The following is a 15,751-nucleotide window of genomic DNA, read 5'->3' on the forward strand; positions in this document are numbered from 1 at the left end:
GTGAGTTGTCCGTGCGGATCCAGATATTTATACTATGGCACGTGATTTGTTCGAACAACACGTGAGTTGTCCGTGCGGATTCAGATATTTATACTATAGCACGTGAGTTGTCCGTGCAGTTTATAGCATTTGGGTTGAAGGAGCCCCTACGGAGTCTGTACACACACCCAGTGAGCGCAGGTACCTACTAAACGAGTGTCGAGTGCGAGTGGTGCCGAGCGATTGGGAGGATTGAGTGACTGTGAGGATTGAGTGACTGAGATGACTGAATGAAATGATACTCTGAGAGTATGCATATGGTTTTATTACTGAGTTGCATCGCATTGACATGCACACTTGGCATACACGCATAAAGATACATTTTTCCTCATGTTGTACGATATTGCGTCATTCATGACTTCTCCTACATATTGACATGTAGGCATAAAGATGTATTTTCATGTTATTTAAAAATGAAACAATTACATGTTGAAAGTTTTGGGAAAAATCACAGTTTTCGAACTTACTCATAAATGGGTAATTTCGGTAAAGGATTTGGGTTTTCACTGATATATTTGAAAAGCATGACTATTTTTCTGGAACTGTGAACGAGCTGAGTATTTTATCTCTGAGCTACTTTTTTTATTATTTCTATTATGTTATTATGAACTGTTGTGGGCTATTGGTGTTGGACCATGACCTTTGTTCGAGCTCGTTACTACTTTCAACCTAAGGTTAGGTTTGTTACTTATCGAGTACATGGGGTCGGTTGTACTCATACTACACTTCTGCACCTTGCGTGCAGATATTGGATGTTGATATTGATGTGATCGACGGGAGCTGGATTTGAAGATGTATCTATGTTCCGGTCGTAGCTGCCTTGTTCATGGTAGTCTTAGATTTATAAAAAAAAAACTGTTTATGTATATTTCGAACAGATGATGTATTTATTTCATACCAGATTTGTAAATTCCAATCTTAGAAGCTCATGATTTATACTACTAGTCCTTGGGAAGTATATTAGAGTCAGTTAAATATTAATTGAATTGAATAGTTGTTAATTGGGTTAGGTGTCATCACGACTAGGTGGATTTTTGAGTGACAATTTAATTTCCCACCAATAATTTCTTCCAATTCGAAAGATTCCGCGAATCCCTTTATTCTTATGGTACTATTTTTGTTTATTGCTGTCTTATTCTCCTTCAACGTGAGAGAAACTTTTCATACTGGAGAATCTAATAATTTCAACTAAAAGTAGTCTTTTTTATACTGGAAAAAGAAAGCTTTGTTGACACCAAAAAAGTGGAAGAAATTGATACATGATGATGGACATAATTATTGTTTTAATATTTAAATTTTAAGTGAAATTTTAAAATATTGAGTTGAAAATGAATTTGGAGTGAAATACTGATTTCCTTTGATGACTTTTCAACTTTGACAAACTTTTTCTTTAAGATGAAGTTTATGTCAATTACGTACTCGTTTTTTTAACTTCAACTCAAAATTATCCAAACGCCTTTTTTCACGAAAAGTTTAGGTTTCATAGTTCATTTATCAAACTTGACTGGGCCAATGTGAATTTTACCATATTTGTCGGCTTTTAATTACACGTGAGGGCGATGCGTACACGTCAATGACGCTTCTAAGAAATTCCCAGCTGTCTGCTACCCAACAATTTCCTAGAAAAGGCAGAAGCCTTACTTGGTTGTACTAAATTACCAATATATCCTTTAATTGCACTTGGAAGTTAACATAAAAGAAAAATATATCGTGAGTTTACTGGCATTTAAACAGAAACGGAGCGGAGATTTAAAGTTTATGAATTATTAAATTGACTTGTTACACGGCAAAAGAAAATATCTCAATGTATAAAATTAGTAATAAACTCTTTAAAATCATAGATTAGCAGTCAACGAGAGGGTACAGCTTACAAGGCCCAATTTAGTAATTATATATAACACGTGGCACGAACCCATTTAATTGCCACGTCACGTCAGCCACCTTCAAAGTTTCCAACAGTTTAGGCTTCTTTAAAGAATTGAGACTTCTTTCCCATATCATAATTTCATCATCTTTGTCTCTCCAATTTTCTCTCTTTCTATAGCCGTCCTAATCTCCGGCGACCCTTTTTACTCCGGTCAAATTCTCGCCGGAAAATCTTAAATTCGTGTTTTATTGACAGTTTCCTTTCTTGTACCTTCATCTCCCTTCACCGATCTTGCACTTTACAGTAATCATCATGAATCCCGAATAGTAAGTTCCTTTTTATATCAAAGTCATCTTTGGATTCAAAAATTCAAATACCTTTGTGCTGTTTTATTTTTTATAAATTCTTCTTTTTTTTATGGTTTTTTTAGATCTATTTTTATAATTTTTAATCTTTGCTCTCTGTCATGTGATATTTTACTGCATATGGTTTTTTTCTTTTGTTTCTCTGTGGTTGTTTGCATGTGGGGTTGATCGAATTTTCTAGATCATGAATCATGTTTATGGATCGATTTTGCCTTATTTGCGTTGACCCTTTTTCTGTTTCTTGGATTATAATTAATTATTATTATGTGAACTGCTGAATTTAGTATCACGTGTTTAGAAATTTTGACTAGGGAATGGAATTGCCGAAACCATAGTTGGAAAGATTAGAATTTAGTTAAAGATCAGATTATTATTCCTAATTAAGCTTAAGTTGTAGTTGTATATGATGATTTAATCTTTGTTGGCCCTATCTTAGTGAGATCAGCTAGTTTATGTGGTCAAGTATTAAAAGGCGGATTCAGGATTTAAACTTTGTTCAACTTTTAAGGTTACTAGCATTGAATCTATTGTATTTTTAAAGTTATGGGTTTATATTGACTATTTATTTCAATTTTAGTGAATTGTGGCTCCATACCAAAAATACTGGGTTCAGATGAACCCAACGGCAATATGCTGAGTCAGCATCTGCAAATATTAGTTATTGTTCAAATTTGGGAATTGAATTTGAAGTAAGGAGGCTGCCGAATATAGATCATTCAGTCATTGGTCACTCCATTAGAGAAAGCTTCATTGTTTGTCAAAAGTCAGGATCTATCCATGCTATATAGTAGGACTAGAGGATAGGATCTTCCCCATGGAACTGGTAGTGTTTTTATTTATTTATTTATTTGCTGCTGTGGTTGTTAATATTAATGATTGTTGGATTTGGAACTCTCATGAATACTTACCATGGACCACTAAAAACTTTGAGTAAACTATATCATTATCAAAAACAAAAATGAAGCTCCAGTCTTCTGCGCCTCAGAAACAGTACCCTTTTTTATTTTTTATTTATTTTTTATTTTTTTTTTTGGGGGGGGGGGGGAGGAGACATATTAGATGCGTACTCAATGGATCAACTTTAAAATGTTCTGCATTCTTATGGCTGATATATCTGCAAATTCATGCCCATGTCAATATGTTGTGCTACATTAATCTAATGAATTGCTTTTCTGGACTCTTTTTGCACTTCTTGCTCAACTGACAATATGTTTTTACATGCAGCGACTATCTTTTCAAGCTTTTGCTTATTGGAGATTCTGGTGTTGGCAAATCATGTCTCCTCTTGAGATTTGCTGTAAGTTTATTGTAGAATTTTACAACCATTGTTCTTCTCTTACATCTGAAGACTTTTCCGTTTGTGCCTCTGTATTCTTGCTGGTGCAACTTTTTTCCTCGGACATGAAAAGTACTTTTCCTTTGTATTTGCTTTCCTTTTCTCTTCCTTTTTGGCCCGGGGTGAGATGAGGGGTTGAGTGGATGCTACTTGCGCAATTTAGTGAGTTTTGCAAAAACTGTAACCTTTCCCTGCTGGTTATTCCTCTTCCTATCTCCTCCCCCCTCCCCTCAAATTAACATCCACACACAGATGTCTGTGTTTAAATTGTCCTCTTTATGGGTGGTGGAAGTTTAACGCTTTTGTTTCATTAAGCTTTGATTTGCTGATTTGAGTTTGGCATTTACGTAGTTCGTTTGCTTTTAAGACTGCCCCTCAAATAAATTGTAAAGTTTAACAATCTTTATGGAAGCAATTAGGCTTTTTCTTATTGTTATATATTTTCTATCTGGTTTCAGGATGACTCATATCTTGAGAGTTACATTAGTACCATTGGTGTGGACTTTGTAAGTGAATCTTTCCATTATGTATTATGTCATATCTACAGATGGTTGTGCAATATATTAGTAACAATTTTCTTCTCTTTTCTTCTAGAAAATCCGCACAGTTGAGCAGGATGGGAAAACCATTAAACTTCAAATTGTAAGTATCTAATTCTTCCTAGGCCATTCATGTGCTGAAGTTTTTTTTTTAATTTAACAAAAATAAATAATAAAAAAAAACCAATGAACCACACTCCCTAATTTCCCCTCTTGTATGTGCAGTGGGATACTGCTGGTCAAGAGCGTTTTAGGACAATTACCAGCAGCTACTATCGCGGTGCTCACGGCATAATTGTAAGTTTTGCATTTCCTCACTTATTGTTCTCCGATAATATTATCCCATTTGTTAGGAGGTCTTACTCTGATGGCATCTTTGTCAGGTTGTCTATGATGTAACCGATCAAGAGAGCTTCAATAATGTCAAGCAATGGTTGAGTGAAATTGACCGATATGCAAGTGATAATGTGAACAAACTTCTTGTCGGGAACAAGTGCGATCTCACAGCACAGAAGGTAGTTTCCACAGAGACAGCTCAGGTAATCAATCCCCTACACTCCATTTTTAGACTCCCTTTATGTAATTATGCCCCTGTCATTAGTTACCTGTATAGCTCGTTCGAGGATGCCTCATTGTTGAGCTGCATATCCCATTTGACGATCAACATTTTTGTAGGCTTTTGCTGATGAGATCGGCATTCCTTTCATGGAAACTAGTGCGAAAAATGCCACCAATGTGGAAGAGGCTTTCATGGCTATGGCTGCTTCAATCAAGAACAGGTTTGAAAATTCAGTTGAAGTTGCACTCATAACAGTTACTGTTATGCTCTTTTCTTGTATGGAAACTTATTATCCTATGCATTTGTAGAATGGCAAGCCAACCGGCATCAAACAATGCACGGCCTCCAACTGTGCAGATCCGCGGACAACCTGTCAACCAGAAGAGCGGTTGCTGCTCATCTTAAAAGCACAAGGACGAAGCTCTGTCGCCTCGATGAAGATTCTGATGTGGCATGTAAAATTAGTCTCTCTTAATGGCTTTATACTTGATAGGAAGACTGTTCACCGTTATCACTTTTTACTTTCTTTTGGCACTTTGTCAAAACACTCAATTCTTTGCAATGTATTTTTGGATAAACGATTTGTAGAAAATCTTGGAATATTGCTTTCTATTCTTTGGACCTTCATCGAAATGATTTAATCTGCAATGTGCAAGTTTAACTATTTGAGTCTTACTAGAAATCTATAATGCGATCCTTTTGGCCGTTGGTTTCTCATTTTTTGTGTGATATAACTTATATCATATAAATTTGCAAGGCTGTTTAATAGGTGCCACGAAAATGAACCTCATATATACGTCATGATAATGCTAAGTGGATAGATTAAGGGATACTCAAAACGCAAAAATCTACTTATCAAATAAAAGATTGGTTTTCTCGTAAAAATAGCATGGGCTAGTCAATTTTCGGACTGGTAATTGAAAAATAGCCAGTGTTTTCAAAGTCAATGAAAAATAACCACTATTTTGCTGCAGCACGGACTGATCCAGTATAATATACTGAAGATTGACACACCTATGTATAAACTTCCAGCATAATATACTGGAGATTTAAGCACATGTGTATGAACTTCCAGCATATTATGCTGGACCAATATATTATACTAGAACTCCAGCATATTATGCTGGAGTTTCAGTATACTCCAGTATATTATGCTGGAATATTTTCCGGATTTTTAACAGTATTTTCGTTCAGATTTATCTTTACATGAAAAGTGGCTAAATTTCGATTACTTTTGAAACTGTAACTATTTTTCAATTACCACTTATAAAGCTGCTATTTTTGAATTTCTCCGAGTTTTCTCTAATCATACCAGTTTACCCATAGTGAAAGGATGACTTTGAAATCATGGATATGAACAGTGAATGGACTTATAAAAGTTGAGAGTCTGTGGCGACAATAAAATCACAGATGAATAATTGCAAAGATTGATCATAACTCAAAAAACAAACTCCAAGTATGTTACAAAGATGCATAATCTATTACATATATACTAAGAATTTCTCCCATCATCAGCACAACATCTGAAAATAGTTGCTAGAAACTGCGGTTAACAATATCCTTAATCAAAATTAGCTCTGGCCCGCAACGAAACTAAAATGAAATTAGTTGGAGACAGATTCAGTGGGCAACCCTCTTATAGCAGGTATGCAACCAACCCTTCTTCTGATAAGTAGTATTCAAAAGAAGAAATTGAGGTTTGATACCATTTGTGTTCAAAATAGGATACCTCCTAGGTCATTTCTTTTCTCCCCTTCTGCTGTTTTAGCTTCAACTTCTTTCTAATAGCTGCTTGCTTGGCTTCAACGCCTTACCATGAAAACATGGTCAATAGACTAGCACTAACTTCATTGTCAACAACCCCCAGTGCAATCTCACAAGTGGGGTCTGGGAAGGATAGTGTGTAAGCAGTCTTACCCCTACCTTGCGAAGGTAGAGAGGTTGTTTAGTAACTTCATTCTCGCATTTAAAAAAACACACTTTTCCTTTTTATCGAATAAAGAATGAAACTTTTTGCTATTAAAAATTGTTCTCTCTCTAGTTTACCAGTAATCGCCACAAGAACAAACTCCATTTTTGAAATGGTGAAACCTAGTTGTATCTCTGACAATGATTTCCCTATTTTCTATTGCTGATATAACTTTAGTGGCTTGGTGGCAGTCTCCACAAACTCTGAGATTCTTGAATATCCTAATTGGCATTCCTGGTGGTAATTTTATTAAACCAAAGGCAATTGCTAGTTTCTCACTGTGCCAGAGAAGTAGCTGCTCTTTCTGTTCCTCTGCTACATCATGTAATGCAGAGTCCAGATCAGGAACATAACCCGCTACCTTCATTTTCTTCTCAAGATCTTTTAGTTTCATGTGTATGCTTTCCAAATCTGGATGAAGTCTATCCCCTGATCTGAACTCATGGATCACTCTTCCAACCTCCATCCAACTATATCCCGGTGTTTTTATAACTTTGTTCTCTTTCATTGACTTTCTAACTTTAGAAACACCTTCCCAATGGTTCTTGGCTGCATAAACATTAGCAAGTTGAACATAGCCTGCTGCATTGGTAGGTTCGAGGCTAAGTAAGTTTTTGGCAGCAAATTCTGCCACTTCTAAGTTTCTGTGGATCCTACAAGCACCCAAAAGTGCTCCAAATAATGATATATGGGGTTTGAAATGCATTTTTGTTATCAAATCCACAGCTTCATTTAGCTTGCCAGCTCGTCCAAGGAGGTCAACCATACAAGTGTAATGGTCTGGTTTTGGCTTAATTCCATAATCATTCTGCATTTGCTCAAAACATTGAATACCAAGATTGACAAAACCTGCATGGTTACAGGCTGATAGAACTCCAACAAACGTTATCCAATCTGGTTTTATTCCTTTACTCCTCATCTCATCGAACAAGTGAAGGGCCTTCTTGCTTTCCCCGTGTTGAGCATACCCTGAAATCATTGCATTCCAAGTGACGACATCCTTTCTTGGCATCTCAAGAAATAATTTCCACGCATCCTCCAAAACTCCACACTTGCTATACATGCTACTCAATGAAGTCCCCACCGTCATATCCAAGTTCAGAGGGGACTTCACAACGTGCTGATGAACTTGCTTCCCCAATTTCAATGCAGATAAATTACTACAACCTAGTAAGAGACTACTCAATGTCGAGTCATTAGCCTTTACACCCGATCCCATCATTTTCTTGAACAACTTCATACCATCCTCTGCTCTCCCATTCTCAATGTAACCTGAAATCATGGTGTTCCATGTTACCATACTCTTCTCTGGCATCTCTCGAAACATCTTCTCTGCCATTTCAACATTTCCTGATCTCATATACCCCGTCACAATCGCTGTCCTAGCAATCACACCTTTCACAGGAGCTTCACTAAACAACTCCAATGCTGATTCCACTTCCCCAGACTCAACATACCCAGCTACCATAGCATTCCACGTAACCTCATTCCTCACCGGCATTGCCCGAAACAACTCTTCCGCTTCAGCCATCAGCCCATTCTGAGAGAAACCTGAAATCATGGTGTTCCAGGAAGCAACATCTTTAACCGGCATTTGATCAAAGAAATTCTTAGAAGCCTCGATATCAGAATTTCGCATATAGCAAGCTAACATAGTATTATACGACACAACATTCGGTTCAGGAATTTTTTCAAACAGTTGGCGAGCTTCTTCAACGTACCCGGGCTTCCTTGAAAAGCCAGCCAAGATTGAATTCCACGTGACCACTGTCTTAACCTTCACGCTATTGAAAACATTAAACGCGGAATCTAAATCCCCACGTCTAATATAACTGGTAATTTTCTTGTTTGATAATACCACATCGTTGGTTTCAGGTTGCTCAGAGTATCTAGTTTTGTGCGATAAGTGGCCATTTCTTGAAAATTTTGGTTGTGTAATTACGTTACTGGGGGGTACCAACTGGGATTGAGGTGAAGGTAATGTCTCTGGGTTTGAATTGTCATCTGGGATTTGAGAAAAGGAGCTAAAAGAGATACGAAAATGGCGTTTGCATAAGGAGGGAAAGGAGCAAATTTTGCTTCTAAAGTGAAGTTGATAGTACATTTGTCATGTTTGGTGCTGACCTGAGCTCTTTATGCAACTTAGGTCGCTTGCTAGACTTTGAAGTTGGAACTGTGCGGGAAATTCGGTTTTAGGCAAATAGTATCTTTTTATATCAGTCTATCAATTACATTTCAATTCCAAATTAGTTAGTATAGGAGTTATTTATATCCATTCTGCAATGTTCTTGTTAATTTCATCTGAATGCTATTCCTTATTCCAATTTACGTCCCAACATTTTTTAGCCGAATTAAAAAATAATGGTAGCTTTCTAAATTTGAAAATAGCTAACTTTCTCCTTCTACTCTTAAGAAAAAGCATTTATAGCCACATAAATATGATAAAAATTTACTCACACCAGATATTTACACCAAACTGTACCTATTTAACATGTTTAAGGGATTTTATTAGGTAAAAACAAGTACTTAATAAATAACCATGATTAAGTGAGATGAGTCTAGTCACAGGCACATATTGGCTCTGACCACACTACTACACAAGTAAGATCCTCTGCAAATATTGGATCTGTAAAAACAAATAAAGTTAACCCCAATTAGTTGATATTTGTTTTCATAAAGCTTTATTCTTAGCTAACTGCACACCGGATAATTTTAGGCATTAATTCGTTCTTTTGGAAACTGCATTAAAAGTTAGTGTCAATTATAACTTTTAAAAAAATATACTTGATTAAAGCAGCGAAAAAAGGAACCATTTTCCTTCACAAAGATCCTAAAATTTCATGAAAAATGGTACAGAAGAAATAATTACTTTTCAGTACTATAAAAAGGATGATAATATAAATAGTCATATTCGATTGTATTGGTCTATGGATAAATGTACAGTGAGGAACGTTTCTGGTTAACCAAATCAAGATAAATTACGATCTCATTCTATGGGTTTGGATTAACTAACCTTCAATGAATTTTCAAGTTTAAAACAAAAACATAATTTCCATTTTACTAGTCCAGGCTTTTCTATTCGAGCCATACGGCTATACCCAAAGAGAAACAATCTGTAAACAAGAAAAACTCATAACCAAGAAAGCAATGACTGCAAAGGAACAAAATTGTTTTTAATAAAATTCAAAAACAAAACTGATCCCACAACTAAATCAAAAATGGACCTAACGCCTAATTATGAAGGGAAAGGGTATTCATGCATGTCAAAGTCAAGAAAGACCAAGGGCGTAAAACACCAGAAGAGACATCTAAATTTACACTCTTAAAAAGAACAATAAAGTTTTCAGATGATTCTAATACATGAAAGCCCTTGAAAAAGAGTCTTGGGAGATGATTGCCATCATTGAGCATATAAGTATGGACGAAATAGAGAACGAGCTTAGACAGCTGGTTCTGGGGAGCCTTACTTGGCACCCAAGGATGGGAACTGGCCAACATCCTCAATCTTGGGGGCTTCAACACTGTAGTTGTTACCACCATTACCCTCATATCCACCTCTTCCACCTCTTCCACGGCCACCACGTCCCCTACCTCGATAGTAATTTCCCCCCTCAGCAGGTTTCAGAAACTCATTTATGCTTTTAGTCTGCAAATCAATGAAATCGAATCAATACAGCAACAAGAAAGTGTATACTACTATTTTCTTTCTGCAACTTGCTCACTACTGAAATGCTTGTAGATTAATGGACATACGGCAGATCTTATGCTGCAGACTTTCACTTACTCCTCTTATGACTCAACACTACTCTATTAAGATTCACAAACAGAAAGGGATAGCTATTCGCATGCATATATTAAAGGAATTTAAGTCATCAGAAAACAACTAGCCCCTCCAGCACAAAAGATTGCATAGTCAGCTTCTGGTACCAAGTCACTAATATATTTGTTACTAGCAGGCATAGAGTTAGGGTCGTTGTAAGGAAAACTGTTAGCTAGCACTAAATGTATCTGAAATTTAAATGCAATTGGTGAACTCTGACACTAAGTGCTTGGAACATTTCTTAAATATTGGACTGACATTAAAATGACCTTTGGAGGGGAAGGGGAAGGAAGGAGGCTGCACACGTCAATTTGGTAAGCCTCAAATATGAAATTTTTCCATGTAATTCATGAAATGCTTGTAACTTCTCTTAAAATATTGGACCCTGACCTTAAAATGACCTTTGGAAGGGAAGGGAAAGGAGGCTACAAGCATAGAGATTTGGCAAGCCCCAAGCATAAATACCTCAGCCAAAAATATTCCCTACAAGTGCTTTAGGAGAAAGATTGGTATGATGAAGCGAAGGTGGATACAACAATGTTCCAATCCCGGAATTAGGACCATACAGAAATGGTACGGACTCTTGGCAACCAAACAAGATACAAGAAATAATGTGGCCAGATACTGTGGTACCATATCAATCCATTAAAATTCGCAGCAAATTAAAAATACCAGATTACCTTCTTGGCCTTTTCAACTGCCTCTTTCCGCTTATCTTTCTCAGCGCCCTGAAACAACAACAATTTGCAAGCTAGATTAATATACTAACAGACAGCACTATTAAGATCCTGATAACCGACAACAAAGCAACAAGAAAATAGCAACAGCTATTTGCTCACCAATTTGATGAAAACATCATCTTCATTCTTCTTGTTTGATAGAAGTTGCATGGATTCAAATTCCTTATCCAAATTAACCTTTCTTTCTTCAGGCTTCTGAGCCAGCAAAGCCTTCCTCTTCTCCTCCAGTAATTTCTCATACTCCTCAAGGGTCATCTCCTGCAAAGCAAGTCTACATCAATGTTGAACAGTATACTATTTCAATCCTATTTTACAGATCTGCAGGTACTGTCCATTACAGTACCATGTCATTCTTCAAAAAAAAACACCAAATAACAAATAAAGGCAAATGATCAATCAGGCCTCCACCAGTTAAAATCTTAGTCAAAGGGACGGACCCAGTTGAAACAAAGAACAATCTCAGTAAATTTTCTATTCTCTAAAGTTGGCTCACTGCTATGTCACGGAAACTTTTTCTTGGCAGGTGGGAGCTGTAGAAAATTTAAAGGACAAACCATCTTGAAGTTCTCCAGCTCTCTTTCATGTAGTAACAAAGGACCGAGGAGAAATTTCAAGAACAGTTGATGCTATGTGACAAGTACCTCAAAATTTCAGTTAGAGGTTGCTTTGCTACAGTCCAGATCTCAAAAATATTAAAGGGTGCTGAAAAAGGTATGACATTTCTTTACAACAGACCACTAAAGGGTGCTGATTTAAAAACTACTTACAGAAGTAAAAGCTCCCTATCTACATAGGAAAGCAATCTATCAAATATAGGATTCACAGCAAAAAGACAAGATATAAACAGTTAATTTAACATTTGAAATAGTAAATTGCTTTAATCAACGTACAAGACGAAAGAACTCCACAGCTTCAGATACTTTTCTGAATTCTCATTCCATAATAAAATCCCTAGGGGCTTCCACGTGGGTAGACTAGTAAATAAACCTTTAGAAATGATTATGCAAACACTCCTTTCCCAAACTGATTTAAGTGACACCACAGTCAAGGGACTGAAGGCTGAAACCAACACCACCCCTCTACCCCCAATAAGAAGATTGCGTAGTATGATGAAATATAAATTTGCACAACAAGACATTGGGTAATATAAAAAAGGCAAAAAAACAAAAAATTAACAGTTACTTTCTCCTCAGGCTCCTTCTCTTCTGGCTCAGCAACAGATGAATCCTTTTTGGCATCTCCAGCATCTTCCTCCCCAGCTGGTTTCTCAGAATCAACAATCTTCTCTCCTTCAGCAGCAGGCTCCTCTGTCTCCCTGACCATTGAAGAGGCAACCATTAGATAAGAAACAATTATTGTCGTCTAAGGAGGGGAAGGGAAAGCATGATTAGGAGACCAAATGAGATGAAGATTCTCACGGTGCAATCTCATCTGTGGGAGTTCCCCAGTTCCCACGACCAGCACCCTCCCGTTTAAAGTCATTCCTATACAGAACAATAAAGATACATATCATGCATTTGAGAAACCAACAGTTGCCAATATAACAACATTAAGTTCATTTGAACCATCTCAAACCAAAAAAATGGAAAATGGATTTCGTCATTCAAGAGAATTCCCAGCAAAACAACTTACCCACGTCCAGTTCCACTTCGTCGATCATATACTCTGCGTGGGCGATCACCTTCTCCACCTTCCTCATTGTTGAAACCGCCCCGGCGTCCCCCACGGAATCCTCCACGAGGTCCACCGTATCCACCACCTCTCCTTTCAAAGGTCCTTCCTGACTCTCCATCCTCTGGTGCTTTGTACACTCCAGAGAAACCATTATTGTTACCCAAAGTATTCTCACCATCAGCAACATCCTGATTAAACCCACGTCCCCGTCCGCCGCGACCACGGCCTCCTCCACGCGGACCCCCACGGCCTCCTCGTTGGCCTTCATACCTGGACTCCCTCACTGCTCAAAAAACATTGCAGATATAAGCAATGGGAACATTATACTCCCTCCTTTCTGTTTTATAAGATAGATTTCAGTTGAAACAGAATTTAAGATGTTACTTAATATTATGCTAATGGTAGATGAAAAATATTAACATAATGGTTAACAAGTTAGTAGAATGAGAAAGCATCAGATCAAAGTTCAAATTGTTTAACAATTTTGAATTCTTAGTAATTTCAAACATTAGTGAAAGACCCAAAATCAAAATAATGCCAAATAAATTGAAAAAGGATTTAATACGTCATCAGAAAGAACAGTATACTTTCATTTACTTATTCCCTACCATAACATAGAACATAAAATAAAATGCTGAAATAATTTGAAAGAAGAACTATGCCTAATAACAACCATTTGTACAACCTAGAATTGCCTCCATGTAAGAGAGACACAATCACATACTATGTAGGAGCACAGTCCTACTCTTGCTAAGGGCAAAGAAACAACAAATACTTGAAAGTACCACATAATTTTTTCCTGGCAGCTAGTCAACAATAATAACAGATAAGATAGAAGAATTTGGTCCAAAAAAAAGTGGTATCTCACTAACTACTTTATCCAATCAAATAAAGGCTGCTGCTTTACAATATAAGATTGCAATATTTGTATTAATTCACTAACCCCATGTAATGTGAACCAATAAATAGCATGAAACTATTCAAAATCCATTAAAATATATACACAAAACTGAAAAGGGTGTACCAAAAATTACCAGCTTCAGAAGGAGGGAGGGGCTTAGAGGGAAACTTGGCAACAGGCTTAGCCGGTTGAGCTTGAGCCTTAGCTGGAGCTTTCTTAGGAGCAGCAGCAACCGGAGCAGCCTGTTTCTGAGCAATGAACAAACTTGGATCCTCTGCATCATCACCCAAAAGATCAAATGGATTTAAAGTTGCCATTTTTTCACTCTTTTCTTGAATGTATATATAGAGATACAAATATATGTATTAGAAAATTGAAAATCCCTAAAAATTAGAACCCATGGAAATGGATTATGAGAAAGATATTGTAGGTTGAAGAATGTAGAGAGATGAAAAGTTGGGAACTTGTGAAAACGCTAAAAAATGCGGCAGATAATTGAGGGAAGTGAAGTGAAGCTAATCTTAAAAACCCTAGCGAATAGAGATTCTATGAGGGGAAGGTTCAATGTATGTATATAATGGGAGTGGGCTTTTGTTGTTTTGTGTAGTTTTTTGGGCTTTCTTTTCATCTTTCATAAATGGTTAGAATTGTTTGGGCTTATTAAATTGTTACTTTGCTTATGACTTACGCTTTCTAAAATTTCCATTTTCTACTAATTTATTACTCCTTTTAGAGATTGGACAAAAAAAAGGGATTGTTACACAAATAGCCGGCCAGATTCAATGTTTACTTTTTCTAGCCGGTATACATAGATTATATAGTATTAATTATACACAGTTAATAATATGTTATACATATAATATACATCCGTAAGCTATTTTTAGTTGAAGAGATAGGGTGGGCGGCTATTTGGGTTAATTTTTCAAAAAAAAAAATTACTCCTTTTAGAGGAAAAAACGATCAAACATATTTAACCATTAATTTACCTTTTGCGATTACTTAATAGTTTTTTCTTGAAATTTTTTCACAGGATAAAATTCAATGACCAAACGAGTTTTACTTCTGAATAAAATTCTTTGAGAAGGAGAGCAGATTTCATCCATTTGGGCACAAGTGCAGAGCCTGGTGCTGGGAAACAGGCCCATGTAAGAAGAAGCTCAGCGAATATCATATCCATAGTGCCGCATTTCATTAAAAGATCATATTAGCATATTCTTCCAAAAAACAGAAAGAATAAAAAAGGGAAATTATCAGTTATGTCAGTCCATAAGTATATTAGTATAACAATTAGCCAATTCATAAAATATTATCAATATTAGTCAATTAGCTATTTGTAGCTAACAAATATCAAATTTTTGCTTTCTTTTGAATGAATATTGTTGGAATAGATTGGATACATCTTAAGGAATTTAAATTTCAATTTTGGAATGATTTTGGTAGAGTAAATCTCAAATTTGGAATGATTTTGGTAGAATTTTGAGGTAGTTTGAATTGAAAATTCGAAGTAGAAAATGAACATGGAAAAAGATGATATGTGTATCATTTGTGTATCACATATGTATCATATTTGTATCAAATGTGTATCACATGTATATCCATGTGTGAGATACATGCGTGATACATATTTGGCACATGTGTCACAGAAGAATTTTTTGAACTCAATTTTAACTACGAATTTTGATACTAAATCAATCCAAATCACCTCCAATCTTCCTCAAATTTTGTATATTTACTCGTCTATATATTTTTAATGAGTTTCAACCATATCCATTGAAAACGCTCCCTTATATATCATCACCTTGTTTGCTTCCCCATCCATGAAATTTTCTTTTCGTCTTGCATCTAATGTTGTTGATCACGCTAAAAGATATGCAAGGAGATCTTTGCGTGCGATTCTTCGTGTCATGACCCAAGATTGACGTGACCGGCACTCGGCACACTA

The 15,751-nt window shown here is 36.4% G+C and overlaps 3 protein-coding genes across 3 annotated transcripts; 1 reads left to right on the plus strand and 2 right to left on the minus strand.

Moving 5' to 3' along the window:
* The first annotated feature begins 1,876 nt into the window (after positions 1-1,876).
* LOC107801023 (GTP-binding protein YPTM2) lies at positions 1,877-5,369 on the plus strand. Its single transcript, XM_016624286.2, has 8 exons — positions 1,877-2,232; positions 3,496-3,568; positions 4,066-4,113; positions 4,202-4,249; positions 4,372-4,443; positions 4,530-4,685; positions 4,822-4,925; positions 5,014-5,369. Exons 1-8 carry the CDS (start codon positions 2,219-2,221, stop codon positions 5,108-5,110), a joined length of 612 nt encoding a protein of 203 aa, XP_016479772.1. The 5' UTR covers positions 1,877-2,218; the 3' UTR covers positions 5,111-5,369.
* Positions 5,370-6,116: 747 nt separating this feature from the next.
* Positions 6,117-9,043, minus strand: LOC107801021 (pentatricopeptide repeat-containing protein At4g16835, mitochondrial-like). Its single transcript, XM_075246834.1, has one exon. The coding sequence runs from the start codon at positions 8,776-8,778 to the stop codon at positions 6,748-6,750; it is 2,031 nt and encodes a 676-aa protein (XP_075102935.1). The 5' UTR covers positions 8,779-9,043; the 3' UTR covers positions 6,117-6,747.
* Positions 9,044-9,826: 783 nt separating this feature from the next.
* Positions 9,827-14,365, minus strand: LOC107801022 (RGG repeats nuclear RNA binding protein A-like). Its single transcript, XM_016624285.2, has 7 exons — positions 13,943-14,365; positions 12,867-13,191; positions 12,653-12,718; positions 12,417-12,549; positions 11,334-11,492; positions 11,175-11,222; positions 9,827-10,320 (listed from the first exon to the last, which is right to left on the minus strand). Exons 1-7 carry the CDS (start codon positions 14,124-14,126, stop codon positions 10,138-10,140), a joined length of 1,098 nt encoding a protein of 365 aa, XP_016479771.1. The 5' UTR covers positions 14,127-14,365; the 3' UTR covers positions 9,827-10,137.
* Between the last annotated feature and the right edge of the window lie 1,386 nt (positions 14,366-15,751).

This window comes from Nicotiana tabacum, chromosome 23 (assembly GCF_000715075.1).
Source record: "Nicotiana tabacum cultivar K326 chromosome 23, ASM71507v2, whole genome shotgun sequence".
In the NCBI taxonomy this organism is placed as follows: domain Eukaryota; kingdom Viridiplantae; phylum Streptophyta; class Magnoliopsida; order Solanales; family Solanaceae; genus Nicotiana; species Nicotiana tabacum.

Coding starts and splice junctions, on each gene's coding strand:
- LOC107801023 (XM_016624286.2), top strand. Junction 4,114..4,201: donor GTACCATTGGTGTGGACTTT/GTAAGTGAATCT, acceptor CTTTTCTTCTAG/AAAATCCGCACAGTTGAGCA. Junction 4,444..4,529: donor GCGGTGCTCACGGCATAATT/GTAAGTTTTGCA, acceptor CATCTTTGTCAG/GTTGTCTATGATGTAACCGA.
- LOC107801022 (XM_016624285.2), bottom strand. CDS start 14,126: ATGGCAACTTTAAATCCATTTGATCTTTTGGGTGATGATGCAGAGGAT. Junction 13,192..13,942: donor CCTCCCTCCTTCTGAAGCTG/GTAATTTTTGGT, acceptor TTTTTTGAGCAG/TGAGGGAGTCCAGGTATGAA. Junction 12,550..12,652: donor CCCACAGATGAGATTGCACC/GTGAGAATCTTC, acceptor TTCAATGGTCAG/GGAGACAGAGGAGCCTGCTG.
- LOC107801021 (XM_075246834.1), bottom strand. CDS start 8,778: ATGTACTATCAACTTCACTTTAGAAGCAAAATTTGCTCCTTTCCCTCC.